This window comes from Muscardinus avellanarius, assembly GCF_963383645.1.
Source record: "Muscardinus avellanarius genome assembly, chromosome: 6".
Classification (NCBI taxonomy): domain Eukaryota; kingdom Metazoa; phylum Chordata; class Mammalia; order Rodentia; family Gliridae; genus Muscardinus; species Muscardinus avellanarius.
The window spans coordinates 46,381,994-46,401,679 of NC_137791.1; the positions used below are offsets into that span (position 1 = coordinate 46,381,994).

The 19,686-nt window shown below is 37.1% G+C and overlaps 1 protein-coding gene across 3 annotated transcripts in view; it reads right to left on the reverse strand.

Annotated features, from left to right (window-relative positions):
* NPNT (nephronectin) overlaps positions 1-19,686 on the reverse strand; it is a gene marked incomplete at its 3' end in the record, with an annotated part of 79,034 nt that overhangs the window by 24,729 nt on the left and 34,619 nt on the right. For all 3 annotated transcript variants that reach the window (XM_080696991.1, XM_080696993.1, XM_080696992.1), the window contains 5 exons: positions 11,006-11,125; positions 9,430-9,549; positions 7,479-7,613; positions 7,061-7,183; positions 4,995-5,393 (listed from right to left, as the gene is read on the reverse strand). In XM_080696991.1, the coding sequence (XP_080553117.1) occupies positions 4,995-5,393; positions 7,061-7,183; positions 7,479-7,613; positions 9,430-9,549; positions 11,006-11,078 (850 nt within the window). In that variant the 5' untranslated portion in view covers positions 11,079-11,125. The remainder of the gene's footprint in view (positions 1-4,994; positions 5,394-7,060; positions 7,184-7,478; positions 7,614-9,429; positions 9,550-11,005; positions 11,126-19,686) is intronic.

Below are 19,686 nucleotides of genomic sequence, written 5' to 3' on the forward strand. Positions count from 1 at the left end.
CCATTAAAAAAATTTCTTAATGTAAAGAAATAAACAATTGATGTATGGGGCCATTTGGAGAAAACTGTCAAATTCATGCCATAATTCTGAAAACCCATGAACTGAGGAGAGTTGAATTCTTTTCTTAGACCTGTGGAGAATAAGAATGTTTTTAAGAAGTTAGGTGCTTGAAGTGAAAAAAATAGGCAATGAATAAATCATACTGAACTAAAATAGTACTTAGGTGCCTGTCTGTTTTCACAGTAAAAAGACATGAGTATTTTTTTATGAATTAAAAACTTTGAAACCTTTCTTTATTGAGGATACAGTTTACAACCACAAGATAGCAAGTAATGAAGTGTATGAAACTCTCATCTGTGCTAAACTTAACCAGCAGCTCTTGCTGCAAATGCAGTGAGAGAGAAATCCAATTCCGGCCAGGGTGTCTGGAGGCAGCAGCGCTATCTGTGGCACGCAACAGCCTTGGCACGAGGTCACGGCAAGCCTGTCCTGGGGCATGTCTTGAAGATCACACTCTCTTAGCATGAGTGCTCTCAGGCATAAGTGCAACTCGCTGAATTCTCTTAGTGAGCTTCACTGTTATTTTTAATTCATATGCATGTAAGTATGGAAAGGTATGATGAAAAGAGATTTTAAAATGAGAAAATATTAAAAGGAAAACTCAGAAAATTGTTCTTTTTATGTTAGAATGTCTTTTTATATGAAATTGCCAAATTTGCATTACTCTTAGCTTAAGGTAACAGAAGAATATAAATACTATATTTATTGAATCCATGAATAAAATCACATTATATGATCACTAAAAGATGGAATAGCAAAGAGAGAAGGACGGCACAAAAAGGAATAAGAAGAAATTACAAAAATATGATTTAAAAATGAACAGATATGCACATACAAAATGTACATTTTGAGAGCTGCCATCTAACTTTTTCCTAAAAATGACTTTTTGGGGGTGTCAGGGGGTACTTAACTCAGGGGCATTCTACCTAAGAGATACACCCCAGCCTTATTTTTTATTCTTTATTTTAAAACAGGTTCTCACTAAGTTGCAAAGGCCTCACTAAGCAGCTGAGGCTGGCCACAAACCTGTGATCCTCCTGTCTCAGCCTCCCAAGTACTGGGATTACAAATGTGCACCACCACGTCTGGCTTAAAAAATTACATCGATTGCTCAAAACATATACAACCGCAAACACAAGAGAACTAGAGAATCTCAGTCTTTCTTCAAGTGAATATTGATCTAAAGGGAAAACAAATTAGTTGAGAGTCATGTGTATACAAAAGCAGCTTAATTTTTCTCCTTAGAAAAAACTATAAACAGTATTCTGTTCACCTGGTTAAAAAATTATAGACATTCAACATAAAGGGCACAAAGTTTTGTTCCATAATGGCCGAGTGGAAAAGGGAAAGAGGAAACTGGTAACATATAAAGGAGAAGAGGAGGTAAAAGTAGTGAATGCAAACGTAGCTACAAATAAGCAAAACCAAACAGGACAATGAAGAGATACCAGAACAGGTAAAAAGCTGTAAAAACAGTTTCTGGTCTGGCAATAAGAGAACTACCTTTTCCTCTGTTTAAGTTTGCTTCTCTTCCCAGGCCCTCTCTCTCCAGTGGTGGTGCCACCCTCTACCCACTGCCCTGTTAAAAGTGGGGAGTCTTGCATGCAATCTGGACCAGGCTAGAGCCAGTTGCCAGTTTCCAGTGAGCCCAGGGGTGGCTGGCTGCTTCTCTGTCCCTCCAGCTAGTGGGCAGTTTCGTTTCTCCTTCTCTGCTCTTGCTCTACTTACTAACTACATGCTTCTTTTTCTCACCCTCTTTGCCCCCGTTTCACTCAGAAAGCCCTCCCTGAATGTTCTACACCCAAAATTTGACTATGCATCCTTCTTTCTATTTCCATAATGTCCTACACAAATCTCTTTAACGAATACAGTACAATGGTCTCCTGGGTGACTGTCCCCCAAACTGTAGCCTTTTCTTTCTGTAAGCCCAATGTCTGGTACACGTCCTGACACTATAAAAGGCACTCACAACTCCTCACTGAATGAAAGGACACTCAGATTAAAAGTTAGATGGCATGGGATATGGTAAATGCCCCATCTCCGAGAGTTTTCAGGTAAAGCAAACTAAGTTAACTTTTCTACTGGAAAAGAGCTGTGATCTTCCCTGTGACTTTGTGATAGTTTTTTTTTTTTTTAATTGCGGTACTGGGGAACCCAGGGACGTCTACCTCTGAGCTATATCCCTTGCCCCCCCTTTTTTATTCTTTGTTTTTTGATACAGGGTCTCAATGAGTTGCAAAGGGCCTCACTAAGTAGGAGCTGAGGCTGTCCTCAAACCTCAGTCCTCCTTTCTCAGCTTCCCAAATGCTGGGATTGCAAGTATTCACCACTACCCCTGGCTTTACACAGGTTTTTTTAAAATAATATTTGTCAGCTGGACATGGTGGCATATGATTGTAATCCCAGGATTCTGGAGGCTGAGACTGGAGAACCACAGACAGCCTCAGCTACTTAGTGAGGCCCACAGAAACTTAGAGACCCTGTTTCAAAATAAAGAATAAAAATAGGGCGGGGGATATACCTCAGAGGTCGAATGTCCTTGGGTTCCATACTCAGGTCCACAAAAGAACAACAACAAAAAAACCCACAAAGTAATAATATTTGTCAATAGGGATATAAAATTTTATACAACTAGATTTTTTTTCATCCAGTTTAATCTTTTTTTTTTTTTTTTTTTTTTTTGTACTGGGAATATGAGCCCAGGAAAATTCTACCTCTGAGCTAAACAGGCTCTTGCTAAATAGCTGAGACTGGCCTCAAACCTGTGATTCTCTTGTCTCAGCCTCCCAAGTATGGGAATTATAGGTGCATACCACCACACTTAGTATATCAGCTTATTCTTATTTAAGACATGGCCTGTGGGAAAAATGTTATCATAAAGGGCCTATTAAAAAGATGATAACAAGAATAAACCTAACCAAGGAGGAAAAACCTCTACAAGGAAAATTATAAAACACTGAAAAAAGAAACAAGATCTTAGGAGACAGGAAGATCATCTATGCTCTTGAATAAGCAGAATAAATATCATCAAAATGGCCATTTTCCCAAAGGTAATCTACAGATTCAATGCAATACTCATTATATTACTAAGGTCATTCCTGACAGACATAAAGAAAATCATCCCTTAAATTAATTTGGAACAACAGAAAACCCAGAATAGCCAAAGTAGTTCTCAGCAACAAGAACCATACAGGAGGCATCACAGTACCTGATTTCAAACTACACTACAAAGTCATAGCAATAAAAACAGCATGGTGCTGACACAAAAACAGACATATAAGCTGGGTGTGGTGGTGCATGCTTGTAATCCCAGCATTCAGGAGGCTGAAACCAGAGGATCAGAGTTCATGGATAGCCTCAGCTACTTCGTGAGGTCCTTTGCAAACCAGTGAGACCCTGTATCAGAAATAAATAAATAAAAATATTTGGGTGTATCTTGGAGAAAGAATGCCCCTGGGTTCCATCCCTACTACTGAAAAAAAAAAACAGACATATAGACTAATGGAGCAAAATAAAAGATTTAGAAACAAATCCACACACTTAGTGCCAATTGATTTTTGACAAAGGGGCTATAAACATACACTGGAAAAAAGCTTCTTCAACAAATGGTGTTGACAAAACTGGTTAATCACATGCATAAAAATGGAAATAAATCCCACTTTCTCACTCTACATAAGAGTCAATTCAAGATGGATCAAAGACTTGGAAATCAGACCAGAGACCTTGCAGCTCCTTGAAGAGAAGTCCAACAGTGCAACACATAGGCACAGGTAAAACTTTCTTAACAATACCCCAAAGGCACAACAAATTAAAAGAAGGATCAATACATTAAATTACATTAAATAAAGAGCTTCTTACAGCAAAAGAAACTACCAAGAACCTCATCAGAGAGTCATAATAAATTTTTTTCCAACTACCCCTGATAGAGGAGTAATATCTAGAATATGCAGAGAACTCAAGAAACTACTGCTGAGAAAACAACCCATAAAAAATGATAAGTGAACTAAATAGACACTTCACAAAGGAAGAAATTCAAATGGCCAATAAATGTATGAAAAAATGTTCAACACCATTAGAAAACAGAGAGATGCAAATCAAAACTACCCTCTGATTTCACCTAACTCCAATTAGAATGGCAATCATTCAAAACACAAACAACAACAAGTGCTGACAAGGGTATAGAGAAGTGGGAACTCTAATACATTGTTGGTGGGATTGCACATTAGTGCAACCACTTTGGAAAACAGTATGGAGGATCTTCAGAAGAGTAGAAATGAACCTACCATATGAACCAGCAATACCACTTCTGGGTATCTACCCAAAAGAATGGAAACTAAACTACCAAACGAATACATGTGTATCTGTTCATTAGCCGCACAATTCACCATAGCCAAACTATGGAATCAGCCAAGATGTCCATCAACAGATGAATGGATTACAAAACTATGGGATATGTACACAATAGAATTTTACTTAGCTGTAAAGAAAAACAAAATCATGTCATTTACAGTGAAATAGATGGAACTAGAGAACATTATGCTAAGTGAAATTAGTCACAAAAAGTAAAAAATCAGTTGCTCTCCCTAATATGCAGAAACTAGGGAGAAAAAGTGTCATAAGAGAAACTCTAGACAAAGAAGGAGAAACCATAGATGAGCAAATAAGGTGACCTAACTAAGGGTGATGGAAGGTGGGAAGAGGGAAATTCCCTAATATACTCACAAACAATCAAAATCAATCAGTAAACCAAACATGAGAAGAAGGAAAGTGGGAGGGAATGAGGTAGGAATTGGGGAAGGGCTAACTGACTGATGCATGCATGTATGCCTCCACCATCTTGGACTCCATTAAGATGTATGACTACAATGTACCAATAAAAAATAAATCACATATATACAAATGTTTTTTTTAAAAAAAGATAACATGTGACTTACTGAACACATCTCCTCTGGGTTTCTGAGGATCTGTCTGTATCCGGTTGTCAACTGTAGTGCCTCTTGCAGATGTACTGGTAGCTGGTACTACTGTTACTGGTCTGGTGGTTGGCCTTCCTGGGGTTGGTGGAGGAGGAGTTGTTCTGGGCTCAGTTGGCAGTGGGGGTGGTGGTGGAGGAGGAGTAGGCTGTGGTGTTGGCTTTGGTGTAGGTCTTGTTGTTGGCATAAAAGTGGGTGTCTTGGTGATGACAGGAGGAATGTATGGTGTCTTCAGAGGCCACCTAGTACTTCGGATATCAGGAATCCAATTATTATGTCCTCCGTCACCTTTTAAAACAGTACCATTGCCCTCTGGTATATGAATTGGACCTGAAGGTTCAATCATAACTTTGGGAATATCTGAAGGAATAAAAACATTTAATTAGCATGTAACCATTGCTCTCTCTTAAAAAGAAAACATAAAACTGTGAAAATAAGATACTTGGGGCTGGAGATATAGCTCGGTAATAAAGCACTTGTCTATTATGTGTTAGGTCCTGAACTCTGTCTGCCATACTGAAAAAACAAACAAACAAACAAACAAACATGGAAATCCCTTATGCCAACTAGTCTCACTTTTCACATTGAAATTATTCCCTACATTAAGTAAAGCTAATTTGCAAATAATAAATACATGTATAAATGTTTGTGTGTGTTTGGATGCATGCAAAAAATATTGGTACTCTATGATGAATATATATTATTTGAACACAAAATCTTTTAAAGTTTTGTAAAATTGTAATAAATAGAAATCAGCGAGTTTTTTTTAAATAAGAGACAAGTTTTTATCAACATGAGAAATGTATAGTAAGAGTCTATGTTAAGTGACACTCCATATCATATACATTATAAAATTGTGTTTAGAATTATCTAAAGACTGATACTTTTCTAATCTACATCTTATATAAATTCAGTTCTTATAAAATCAGTTTGAGCAAATGTTCTATATATGGTTTTATAGCTGGTTTTTTTCCCTTTTACAAATTTATATAATTGTTTTCTAAAAATAAATTTTCAGATTTTATAAAGATCATCTGTGGAAACTTTTCCCTTGATACTCTTCACCAAAAAAATCAATATTTAATCTTCCTGGAAGGATACACTCCAGACTAGGAATGACTTCATGACCCTTCAAAATCCTTTAATCCCTATGATTTTATGCCTCATGGTTCTCAGTAAATATTTTACTCAGAAAATTTAAAAATTTACTCAGTGTTCTATGAAATGCTAAATTAAGGCCATTGGTTTGTAAAACTTTCACCTTAGCATGCACTTTTTCATGTGATATGAAACATACTGCCAACATATCACTACTACAACATATAGTTCACAGAACTTGTAAGTAAGAGAAAAACAGTTCTGAAAATAAAGGAAAGAAATATGGAAAATATTTTAATAGTAGAGGTAAGAAGCACAAACCACAGGAGCATTGTGTGGAATATAGTCACATCTTCATAATCTAATGCTAATGATAAATATTAATTTGATTTTAACAAAATCTAATTCTCAGTACTCTGTAATTTTTTTCTAGCTGAATGATAGCTATTGAGAGATTTCAGTTGAGAAATTCCCATGTTTTTAGACAGATATGGTGGTACACATATCTGTAATGTGAGCCACTAAGGAGGCTGAGGCAGGAGGACTACGAGTTTAAGGCCAGCCTTGGCCTTATGGAGACTCTGTTTTCAAAATGAAAAATTTAAGGGGTAAGAAAAAAAAGAAGGGCTAGGGGTGTAGCTCAGTGGTAAAGTGCCCTCTGATTCAATTCCCAGTACCACACACAGAAGAAAGAAGGAGGAGAAAGAAATTCTAATGCTTTTAATATTAGAATATATTACTGAGATTTTAGTTTTTAAAAGTTCCTGCACATGTCATTTTATGGTTTGTGGAAAGCACAGACTCATAATACTAGCTATAAAAACTACATGTTTTTGAAAATTGTGTTTTTTAATCTTTCCTAGCAATGGCTCTTGTATAATCCTGCATTTCCTGCTGGAATCTAGAGCTGAAAGACAAGCATTACTCACACACACAGCTCAGTCCATCGCCCTCGTATCCATCTTTACATTTACACTTGTAGGACCCATGTAGGTTGTAGCACCGAGCAAAGGGGCTGCACTGATGCTGACCAAGAGAGCATTCATCTATATCTGTATCAGGAAGTAGGGAAAAGAGTGGTTTACTTAGGAAACAAATATGATGATATAAAAAATGTAGACCGCGTTAAAAATGATTTTTGCACTATAAAGGCCTATGTAAAATCAGCAAATAAACATAATAAATAAAGTACAGGTAGAACCAGCAGTACTAGTGGCTGAACTGCACATTAACTGGCTTAACTTAATGCCAGTACCCTCCCCTGTCCTGACATCCCACCCACCACAATACAGGACCCTTCGGTGATATGGGAAGAAACAACACAAAGCCATGGCTGAGTTTCATTACCGTGACACTGGTATTTGCCCCCAATGTACATGAGGTCGAAGCCATTGTGACACTTGCAGATGTAGCTTCCAAAAGTGTTGACACACTGTCTAAACCTAGGGCAGGAGACTCTTCCAGTAGCACATTCATCAACATCTGGAAACAGAAGTCAGGTGCATCTTAGGAAGGGTGTTCACATGGAGTGAGCTTTAAAATGAACGAGTGGAAACTATTCCTGGAATAGGATAGCTCATCATAGATGGCGTCCAGCTGTTTGCCAACATGGGCCACATAAAGTCGACATCTCTAAATTTCCACCCATCCTCCTCAACAAAGCTTTTCTTTTCTTACACACTGCATCGTGTCTACATGGTTGCTTGAACAGGACACATGAGTTATCCTTGACAAATCTCTTTTCCTTAACTCCCACATCACCATGTTCAGTTAATTCTACTGAAAAACTATTGGAACCTGTCTACCCACCACCACTACCCTCTTCCCAGCCATGGTCTCCTAAGTTAGTTGCTTAGCAGAGGTTCCAATCTGGTATTTTTGTTAACAGTCTTATCCCCTCCAAGTATTCTCTATTGAACTCTCAAAATGATTCCCCTGGAACATAAGATCAGATCTTACTGTGCTCAAACCTTTCAGCTGTGTGTCTACTTGCTTTTGGAATTAAATCCACCTCTCTTCCCAAGGCCTGGAGTCAGTAGCCCTTACTCACCTTACTGGTTGCTTCTCTAGCCGCTGCCTGCAAGCTCACACTGCACACTTAAGCCACACTGACTGCCTTCTTTAAAAACCTCACACAGAGCCGGGCGTGGTGGCACACGCTTGTAATCCCCGCGCTTGGGAGGCTGAGACAGGAGGATCGCACGGGTTCGAAGCCAGCCTCAGCTACTTAGTGAGGCTCTCAGCAACCTAGTGAGACCCTGTTTCCAAAAAAAATATAAAATAGGTCTGGGAGTATAGCCCGGAGGTAGAAATCCTCTGGGTTCCACCCCCAGTACCACCAAAAAGAAAAAAAAAAAACAAACAAAAAACCCTCACACAGGCCAACCTCTATCCTGCTGCAAGAGGAGACAAAACCCTACAAGATTTTTACCTCTTCTCTGGTTCTTCACATGGCTAGTGGCCCAGGTATTTTGTGATTTCCCTGACCATTACTGCCTAAAACAGATGCTTTATAGTTTTTTTTTTTATTCTTATTATCTCTTGTTAACATTTAGCATGGTCTATACTTTTATTGAACACTTACTTATTTTCTCTTCCCCAAAATACAGTCAGTCCTATGAGGATAAAAATCTTGCCTACATTGTCCACTACTGTATAACTGGCACTTAGTTCAGTGTCTAGAGCTTAGAAAGTAGTCAATAAATATTTATTGATTACCAAATTCCTCCATTCAGTGATTACAACATGCTAGGTACTGTGAATACTCTTGAACACATGATCTTATTCAATTCTTCCAGTGGTTTGTTCTACGTAGCTTTATTCCCATTCAAAGAAAGGAAGTATCCTGCTTAAATAATGCTACATATCTGTTTGACAGAGCCTAGGTTGAAACCAAAGCCCAGACTCAGCACAATTCTACACTGCCTTCTTCATTTCTGGAAAACAAAATACAACCGCTGTGGTACACCACAAATAATCCAGTCCTGCTCACCTGCCCCATTACATCACTCCCCCTGGCCTTGGGCATTCTAGAAATCCTGAGGTCTTGTTTCCTTGAATACTGTGCTGCCTGAACCTCAGTGTCTTTGCACATATGATTCCCCTGCCTGAATCTTCTCCCTGCCCCTTGCTGTTTGGGGGAAACAAGACTCCCATGGTCACTCATAGAGAGGTCCTCTTCTGAGATATCTGATGCCATCTGGCACATAAGAAATAGATATAAGTAACTGCCTTGCCCCTTGATCTCATTACCTTCATCCCATGAGGCTATTGACAGACACTGGATGCTACAACTCACCCACACAGGTCCTCCCGTCGGGAGCCAGCTGCAGGCCAGGGGAGGGACACTGGCATCGGATCTGCCCTTTGACCACATCACAGCCATACTGACAGTTGGCCATGGAGCAAGTCAGGGCACCTGGAAAGAGAGTGGCTGGCTGACTCAGGGATAAAACAAAAGTCTGTAATTTAAATATGTTTTTCACTTGTGTTAAGAACAATGACTGAATCAATAGTGAAGACAAAGAGGCCACAATGAGTCAACATTCTAAAGAAAGTAAAAAATAGGGGGAGAGAGAACCCTCCCTTTCTGCAAGCATGATTAAGAAGTGAGCAGCTCTGTTCAACCATTTGGAGAAGACATTTAATGCTTCTAAAGAATTATAAGTCAAGCCAGGTGTAGTGGCACATGCCTGTAACCCCAGTACTTGGGAGGCTGACACAGGAGGATAGCAGGTCTCAGGCTAACATCAGCAACTTAGTGAAGCTCTCAGCAACCTAGTGGAACCCTGTTTTAAAAAAGGGGATAAGGGTGTAGCTCAGAGATAGACGGCCCCAGGTTCAACTCCCAGCCCCATAAAAAGTCAAACGTAAAATTTTAGCACACATAAATTATCTGGAAAATCTTCCAGGGGTTAAGCTAAATGTTGTTTTTAACCAATATGTCCAAGTCAGGATCATAACTGCCTATTCCATGTCTCTAGAGGATGGCAGGAGATTCCCCAGTGAGCTGCACAGTGTTAGAAGGCTCTAGCATGCTATTAGCCAGGTACTCACTTCATGTCAAGAAGTCCTATTGCCATGTTTAAACAATGCTAAATAAAATTAGCAAGCCTTTTCTTTACTTTATGAGATGAAGCCTAGTTAACTGGCATTTGGTAAAATAAAAGTCAAGTCATTAATTGTTGCGTGTCTTATAAATACAAGCTCAGTTCAGTGTTTAGCCTGCAGAGGACTGTAGGGCATTGTCCATCCTATGAACACATCAAATGGTAGTGGGGAATGCCATACATTTCTGTCTTACATTGTTATACATAAAATCTACTTTTCTGATATTATATTTATTTAAACTTGGAAATAGTTATTTTAGAAGAGTCCTAGACTACTGTAAAGTCTAGGAGTCTTCAAATTATTATAAAGAATTATAAAAATGAAGTGAGAAGGCTTTTATCAATGATTTAGAATCACTCAACAGATGTGATGGATTCTCTCTGAGCAGTAGCCAAATAATCATTAATGATTCTTTACACCTAGAATAGTTATTTCTTTCTTTGTATTTGAAATAGTTATTCTAGGCTCAAGTAGAAGAATGGGTTAAATATGCTAGCAAAAACATTAGGAAATGTCCTCAATTCTGAGATTCTTGTAAATAACATTTTCAAATCAATTTAATATTGGCACTCATAGTAAAAGAATGTTATATCTCTAAAATGAGTACCTCTTGTTTTGATTTTCATTCCTCAGCAGACACATAAACACATGCACATGTCCTGTTTGGGAGGGCTTGAGAGGCCACTCTTGCAAAGGCATGCTACCAGAGCACATCAGAAATCAAGCCCCCAGCACTTATAAAACAGTTAAAATTCCTGACATACTTGAGCAGGACCCATCCGGCATGAGCATATATCCGTTGAGACAGTAGCACTTGTAACTGCCGAAAGTGTTCATGCACCTGTGCTTACAGGGCCGAGGCTTCAGGCCACACTCGTTTAGATCTGAAAAGAACATGGGTTGAAGCAGAAAAATCACAAAATCCCAGCACATTATAAATGCTTCTAGATGTTGAAAAACAAAGGAGAAAAGTGAGTGGGGATATGATATAATAACCTTTGTTTACCTAGACAGTAAAGCTTGTCCTTGAGCCCCTAACTGGAATGAAAGTTCTTTAAGCAGCGGAGGGGGGTGGTGATCCGAATCTCCATGACCTTTGTGGATCACTGTTCATAACCTCCACACAGCCATGCTTCTGCCTCAACAGCTGTAGGAAGTGCAGCCTGCCCACCTCCTTCCTACCGATATGCTCAAAGTATCTACACTCTGTCCTGAACTCACTTTTGATGATGTGACTCTAGTCTTTCAATGCACTCATTTCTCTGTTAAAGAAGACACTAAGAGAGCATTTTACTTTACAGAAAGTACATAATTTTTAAAACATTTAGACTGAAGCACACCTGTAATATCAGTATTTAGGAGGCTGACACTGGAAGATCACAGGTTCCAGGCCAGTGTGGTTACTTAGTGAGACCTTGTTTCAAAAAAAAAAAAAAAATTAAATAGGTCTTCGTGTACCTCAGAGACATCCCTGGATTCAATCTCTAGTACCATGAACGAACACACACACACACACACACACACACACACACACACTTTTTTATTAAAAAATTTAGACTGCTTTGATCTTTCCAAAAGAGCTATCTTTTCAGAAAATAAAAGCTACATGAGTTAGAGTGATCATTATTGTGTTTTTTTCCTGTTTGATTGTGTAAATTATATAGCAATCTAAGATTTAGAAAGAAAATTGATTTTCCTTCTTCAGTAATGCATTCAAGTCACAAACAAACTAAAAAAAAAAACTAACACATTTTCATTCATTTGGAAGTTAAAAAGGGCATATGGAAATACTAATGGACAAAACATAATGGACTACCATTATGTATTTTATGTTTATTGGCTTAAATATCAATATGAAATAAATTAATGAACTTCACATTATGAAAATTTTCCAACTCATGTTGAATACTGCCTCAAGTGAACATAAAACTCATAATGACATATAAACACTGAAATAGTAATGTCCATGATATAGATTTCATTAAAAAGAAATGTGACCACATGTTTATTTTGTCTAGAATAACCAGCATAAGTACCTGATTAACATAACTTAATTATCTATTAATCCATGTCACTGAGTAAAAAATAGAGATAACATATCAAGTTACAAAGTTGTCTTCAAATCTAATTAAATTTAAGTCTGGCCTGCTCATCTATTAGAAATTCGTATATTTCACTGAAGTAAATCACCAAATTACATTATATTTTAAAACCACCAGATAATTATTGCATCTAAGAACATTTTGCATCTTATTGACTATACAACTTAGTCTTTTTCCTGGCTTGAAAACAAATGTAATCAAGTCCTCAGCTGGGTAAAGCCTGAAAAGGTTAAACAAATACAGCAAATACCTTTGTTCTTTCCTAAGATTCTTTGCAATTTTCTACTTTATTGTTTTGGGCTTTTTTTTTTTTTTTTGTCCAGCCAAAAGTTTTCAAGACAGAATCATATTTGAAATATTAAAAAAAAACCTCCTCATTGAAGGTGCTTTGCAGATTATAGTGTCAAAAAGTTAATTTCTCCCTCTGTTAAACAAAGTAATAATCAAGGAAGAATGAGAAAGAAATTCTATTTCGCATATTCTCCTACTTGGTGTTTCAGTATTTATTAAAAAAAAATGAGTCAGGGAGTCTTTTATCATCTTCTAAGAAAAGTTAATTATCATTACTAGCATGTCCTAAAGAGACACACCTGGCTTTGATAAATTCCTGATTGACATTATAGTTAAGCAATCTTTAAATCTTTGTACATTATAAGAGAAAAGCTGTGTGTGTGTGTGTGTGTGTGTGTGTGTGTGTGTGTGTGTGTGTGTGTGTAAGCCAGAGGAATTCTACATTTGAGCTACATCCCGAGCCCTAATTTTATTTTTATTTGAAAAAAGGGTCTCACTAAATTGCAGATGGCCTCACTAAATCTGCAATTCTCCTGTCTCAGCCTCACAAGTATTGGAATTACAAGTGTGTGCCACCATGCCTGGCTGTGTTTGTGTCTTCTGGTCTGAATCCCACTGTTAGGCAATCATCATGTACCAATAAGAAAAGAGAAGAAAAACAAAAAAGAAATTGGGAGTGACAAAAACCATACTTAAAATGATAATATTAAAATTAAATTCTAAAGGAAAATTAGTCTTTGCTAAATTTTCCTTGGAAATTTGGAGCGTAGGCCTACACTCCAAACACACACACATACACACACACACACACACACACACACACACACACACACACACACCAACAACAACAACACAGCAATAGAGTCAGATTGAATTCTGTATCTCAAGAGAAAGATATTGATGGATAAAATAATATCAATTAAGAATTTCTGGGTTTATTTTTACAGAGCCACAGAAACTTCAATGGGCTTCTCATGGGAACTGGTCAGATGTGTATAGCTCCAGACAGCTATACACAGGAATACGAACGCTGATGGAAAGTTTTTTACTATGTCTGATCTAAAGTTGAAGCTCAGCTGAGGCAGCTTTTCTATAACGTGCCTCCAGTGTTGGCCAGCAATGGGCCCTAGGATGACCATGGGAATCTTCATAATCCAACCAAGGCTGCCGGTGGCTTTAGAGACTGGCTTGAATCCAAATGTATCCTTTCTTTCCCATGGGAAAAAACATTCTGAGATTGGGAATCATGAAAGTGAAAGGAAATAAACCCAACAAACTGTCAACATTCAAAAGAAATAATCTGGGAATTACTCTATTAAATAATATGGAAAAGGAAGAAAATATGGGATATTCAATGGGTAAATGCAGAAACATTTATTTTACCTGTTATTCAATTGGTGCATAAGTATCCAAATACATGGCTAGCAATTTGAGAAAGCTGCACTCCAGCAGCTGTTGGTGGACTGGATGCATTCCCTGACAGATGGCTGGTATAAATATCCCCTGTGTCTGCCACCCTCACCCCATCTGCCACAGGCAGTACTCTACTGAAAACTCCACAATGGCCCTTACCAAGACCACTGTGGGCATTATAAACTATGGCTTCACAGCAAACCATGTTTACCAATATTTGACAAATATCATATTTTGCTGAAGTAGGGAGCTTCAAAAGATTAAGTACATTTGGTGTCCTGATGAGGAACCTCTTTGTCCTCAGTTTTCTGTTTTCTGAATGACTTAAAACTTTGAATTCATATGTGTTGCTTCCAATACTACTATCTCCATTATCACGATTTATTGGAGTGCAGATTTAGTAATATTTGTGTGGTTATTAAATTAAGTTAGAAATCACAAAATGGCATTTCTAATGTATGATAGATGGCCCTAATTATAAGCAGAACAAAATAAAAACTGACAAATCTCCTTGATCCATGCTGTCTCAAGGAAATCTTAAAACTTGATAGAAGACCTAGGAAATAAAACTGCACCATTATTAGCTTGAGTTTACATTAATCTTTCTCTAGAAGTTTATAATATATAAACTTACATATATTATAATATAATATGTCTGGAAAACCTATAATAAAATTTTTAATGAATCCTACATATACCTATCTTACACCAAAGTTTAAACTTTACAATTAAACCATTTACATTTAAATATTTCAAATACATAAATCTTGAAGAGTATGACCTTCAGGATTATATTAAAGGAGTTGGGAGGATTCAGGAGTTTTGGGTGGAAGAAAGGGGGTGGAGAGAAGAGAGCTGGTCCAGGACAGAAATGCAAGCTGCATAGCATTATTATTACACTTCAGGGAGAAAAAAAGGATAAGAAATTTTAATAGCATGCAGACACTGGAAAATAGCTTGACAAAATGGGAAGAGAGTCATTGAATAAGATAACTCAATGAAGTTTCATGGAAAATAACTTTCATTCATCTTAATGCATTTGGACTTTCCCCTCTTTCATCCTGAAACTGAGCAATGTTTCAGAAATCTAAGCTTTTAAACTTTGACCAAAGTGGAGATCACAGGCAAACATATGTCGATATGTCAACTGCCATACCTTTAAGTATTTCAATTATGAATAACTCTGAAATTAATCACATTGTCCTGATTCTTTGTGTGGAACATATACAAATGTATCAAGCTTCCTATTGATAGAGACAATAATTATTATAAATGTACAGTAATAAGTGTTTAAAACATTCTAAAATTATGCACAAATTTATTATGTTCATAATGATCTTATTTAAGTAATAGCTTGAGGTATCATCAGCATTTCTGTTCTAAAGGAAGTTATTCTAACTCCCTAAACGTACGTATGGATAAGGAATAAAATCTCTGAGAAGAACTGTAATATCATCCAATCACCTTACTCTTTTACAAAACTCTTCAGCACAATGAAGACATTAATTTTTTGATGTTCCTATTCTCACAACAACCCCACAGGCAAATAAGAAGTAATTACTGCCCCTGTTCCTGATTGGTTTTCTAAAACTCAGACACATTAAATGATGTGCTCACAATCGAAGACTTAACTGGAACCAGAACCTAAACATTCTGATATAACAAAATGTACACTGAAAGTAAGAAGCTAACACAGAGCTCAATTTCTAAAAAACTAAATTTTACACCTCAAATAAAGGGAGGTATGGAAGGGAATTTAGTCACGTCTGAAATCAACCTGGCAAAGGCATCAAAACTCCAATCTAAGCTGCTCTGAAACCCCTGACCCCGCCTACACATGAGAACAACAGTTACCTGGCTCCACCTAATTTTTGGAAAACATTTCAAAATTCAGAAAAGAAAAAGGAAAGCAGTAGTAACTGATAGAATAAAAGGGCAGCGAAGGCTCCATGCTTCTCAGGGCACAGAGAATCAGCAAAGTGACAAGTCCTGCAGTTTGCTTCACATGCTCAGGCTAAAGGCCGGGCCCTCCTGAGCCCATCTTCAGAACATTTGCAAGAAGTGACAAAACTGCAGGAAGCCGTGCAGGTGGGAGGAGCAGCCACCTGAGATGATGCGCTCACCCCTTGGAGGCAGACTTGTGGCTTGATGATCCGAGGGTTGGGAGAGAGGCTGTTCACTGCCTTGCTCAAGAGGAGCTGGGTAGAAGCGCTCATCTTCACACCAGGAAGAAGGTAATAAGAGTCAACTTTGAACTGATATCATTGTAGCCCTAAAAATCCTTGCAAGTATATATTAAACAATTATATAAAGTTGATGCAGTTTATAAAGAACTCTTCAGATGTGGTACAAAAATAGTTTCTATCTTCTGCCTCCTCTTTTAAACATGATGACAGTCATCAAGGATAATAAGCACATTATAAATTAACTAATCATCATTCCCATAACATTTTAAAAATCATACAAAAAGAGATGGTGATTTATAAAAGGATGATTTTAGTCATCAGAGGAGAGACAACACAAAAAGACAAATTATGCAAATATTGATTATGGTCAACCTGCTCTGCTTAGGAACACTGAAGTCTTAAATAACCAAATTAAGAATTTTTTACTGCTTTAGAATGTTGTATAATAATAGTTCAAAATATTCTAAAATATTCACAAATTTATGAGTTTAATAAAGAACCTTATTCAAATAATAGCTTGATCATCAGTGTTTTCATTCAAAAGTAAGAACTCATATCATCATGTTTAGTTCACACTTTATTATAAGTGTGACCTAAAAACTAACAAATACATTAGAAGACTTAGGCAAAAACAACATAAAAATGTTGTCACCATCACTAGCTTACAACGATGGAGGATATTCCAGGTAGAGAACCAAAAGGGCAAATACATCCTGCTTTAATACCCAGCTAAACTTCCAAATCAAATGAACATTGGTGTCTAGGGTTCAAGTCACAGTTTTAGAAAAGTAAGGCTGTCTAACCCCCTAATATTAGGGTCAAGGTGTTTAATTGTTGTGCTTAGTAAAGGCAATCACGTTTGAGATGTTACTGCTACACCAAATTTAATGGCTGATTTTATGCTACAAAATACTATTTCTTTTCTTGAGGTGAGGAATTCAGCATAAGAGACAAAGCATTACTAAAATGTTAATTGATATTTATAAATCACTTTTTCTGAAATTCTTAATGAGCATATTATAAATCTAAAAGAACATCTTTAATTCCAAAAATATGCAATGATATGTTAATGTTCTAAAAATAATTCCCCAATGGGGAAATTATAAAAGACTTATATTTTGTAATAATAATTTTTGAGTGGAAGAAATAGAATTTGTATGGGTACTGACTGGGGGGGTATCACAATATGCGTGAATAAAAATCCATTAGGATAAGGAAACAAAGGGAATTTGTTATGGTTGTTGTTGTTGTACTGGTGATTGAATCCAGGGGCATTCTACCTCTGAGCTATACTCTCAAAACTATTTTATCTTTTATTTTGAAGCAAGGTCTCACTAGGTTGCTGAAAGTCTAAGTTGCTGAGGCTGTCCTCAAACTGCAATCCTTCTGTCTCAGCCTCCCACATACTGGTTTTACAGATGTGCACCACCATACCCAGCTCCAGGAGAATCTTGGCAGATTTAGGGTTAGAATTCCATCTACTGTGATAGATGAGCCTTGTAAAGTATGTTAATGGTCATTCCAAAACTATGGTTTTCTTATCTGACTTTGGTGTAGTTAATCCGGAAAAGCAAAGAGAAGAGCAAGCCACCAGCAGCAGCTACATGTGATGAGGCTGTTAACCTAAGCCAGCTCTGAAGCGTGGACTGCCCTGCTCCTCCTGTAGCTTGAGCGTAGCTGTACAAGTCATTGATTCAAGCTGTCTACTCTTCCAAATAAGTTTCCGGGGGGGTTGTACATATGTTACAGTCCATGACTTGCAGCAAAATTCTTAGCAAATACTTTCCTTGTACTAAAACCTACTCATAATCAATAGCTGATTACCAATGTAAAATTATTTCAAATATTCCTTTTTTATATTTTCTCCTTAAAAAAAGAGAAATGTTTCATTTATCCTATCTCTGAGGCATGTTTCCTACTTTGTTAAAATGTATAAATAGATAAAAGCAATAGTCTAAGTTAATTTGTTAAGTAGGTGCTATGGACACTTGGTCTAATGAGTTCCGAGGGTCTCTAGGAAGCTCTTACATCACCTGGGCGCGCACGCAGCCTCTCACAGCCTGGCGAGGCTCTCCTTCCACGGAGTCAGACTGTCTAGACTGTTGTATTAGAAAACTCCGTGGAACTCTTTAAAGCTCCTAGGATGTTTAGCACTAAGAACCATTATGTGAAGCAAGCATTCACTTAACACGTATTTAATGTGCCTGTGGCACGAGCAAGTCACTTTAGTAATAGTTTTCAGAAACCCAGCAATCAGAAACACCGCAAAGCCTACTCTCCAGGAGCATGAACTTTGCCTCAGGAATATGCTGCAACTACTCTTTTTGTGAGAGCAAAGTAAAAATTGACCAATACACGTGAGGTTACTCTAAGGGGGAGTTTTATTTTCAATATTGAACTTCAGTGTTAGCACAATTTTTTGCAGGTGTAAATCCCATCTGCTACTAATAAAACCCTTTTTTCACCAGGTGTGGTGGCACACTCTTGTAATTCCAGCATTCAGGAGGCTAAGACAGGAGGATCACGGTTTGCAGACAGCCTCGGCTACTTAGTAAGGCCCTTTGCAACTCAGTGAGACCCTGTTTCCAAATAAAGAATAAAAAATAAGGCTGGGGGTGTAGCTCGAAGGTAGAATGCCCCTGGGTTCCATCCCTAGTACCACCCCCCCCCAAAAAAAAAAACAAACCAAAACAACAACAAAAAAAAAACCTCCTTTTTCCCTAAAGGATATGATTTGGGGAAGCAAGGTTTTAACTTGATATATTCTTATTTTTCTTTAGAAGTATAAGTATGTATTAGAGGAAAAAGCGCATGGCAAACTGGTTTTCTGAAATTAGGAGAGACCCAAAATAGGAGAGACCAAGTGAAAGGGACTTGTTCCAATAATAGTTTTAATATCTTTGAAGAACTGAAGTTGATGTTGCTTCTACAAATAAATTTAAATGAATTTCTCTGCAATCTCAAAACTGCTTTCTTTGAATAGTTTTCTTTATGTAAATTCCTGGCATTAGGACAAAATAGTTTCATAGTGTTGATTTATCAATAAAATTTATGATGACTTGTTTACCATTTCAAAAAAAAAGAAGCATACTGGGATTCTATGATGTATTGTGATAACTCAATAAATAGAAACTAACATGCAACAATGTAAACTTAGTCTGGGGAAAAAAATCAAATGGACTTTTTAAAGAGTAAACCAAGAAGATAAAAACACTACATATTTCAAAATTGGATGATATGTATGTCTCCATAAGACTTTTATCCCATTAAAATATGTGACTAAAGTGCACCAATAAAAAAAAAATTTTTTTAAAGACAACTCATAGATGTTTGACTAATTCCAAGGGTTTTTTTTTTTTAAGTATTATAAAACAGAAGAAAAGTATTGGGGAAATCAGCCATAAATCAAATAGCAGATAATATAAGAACATATGTTAGAATAACATTTTCTGC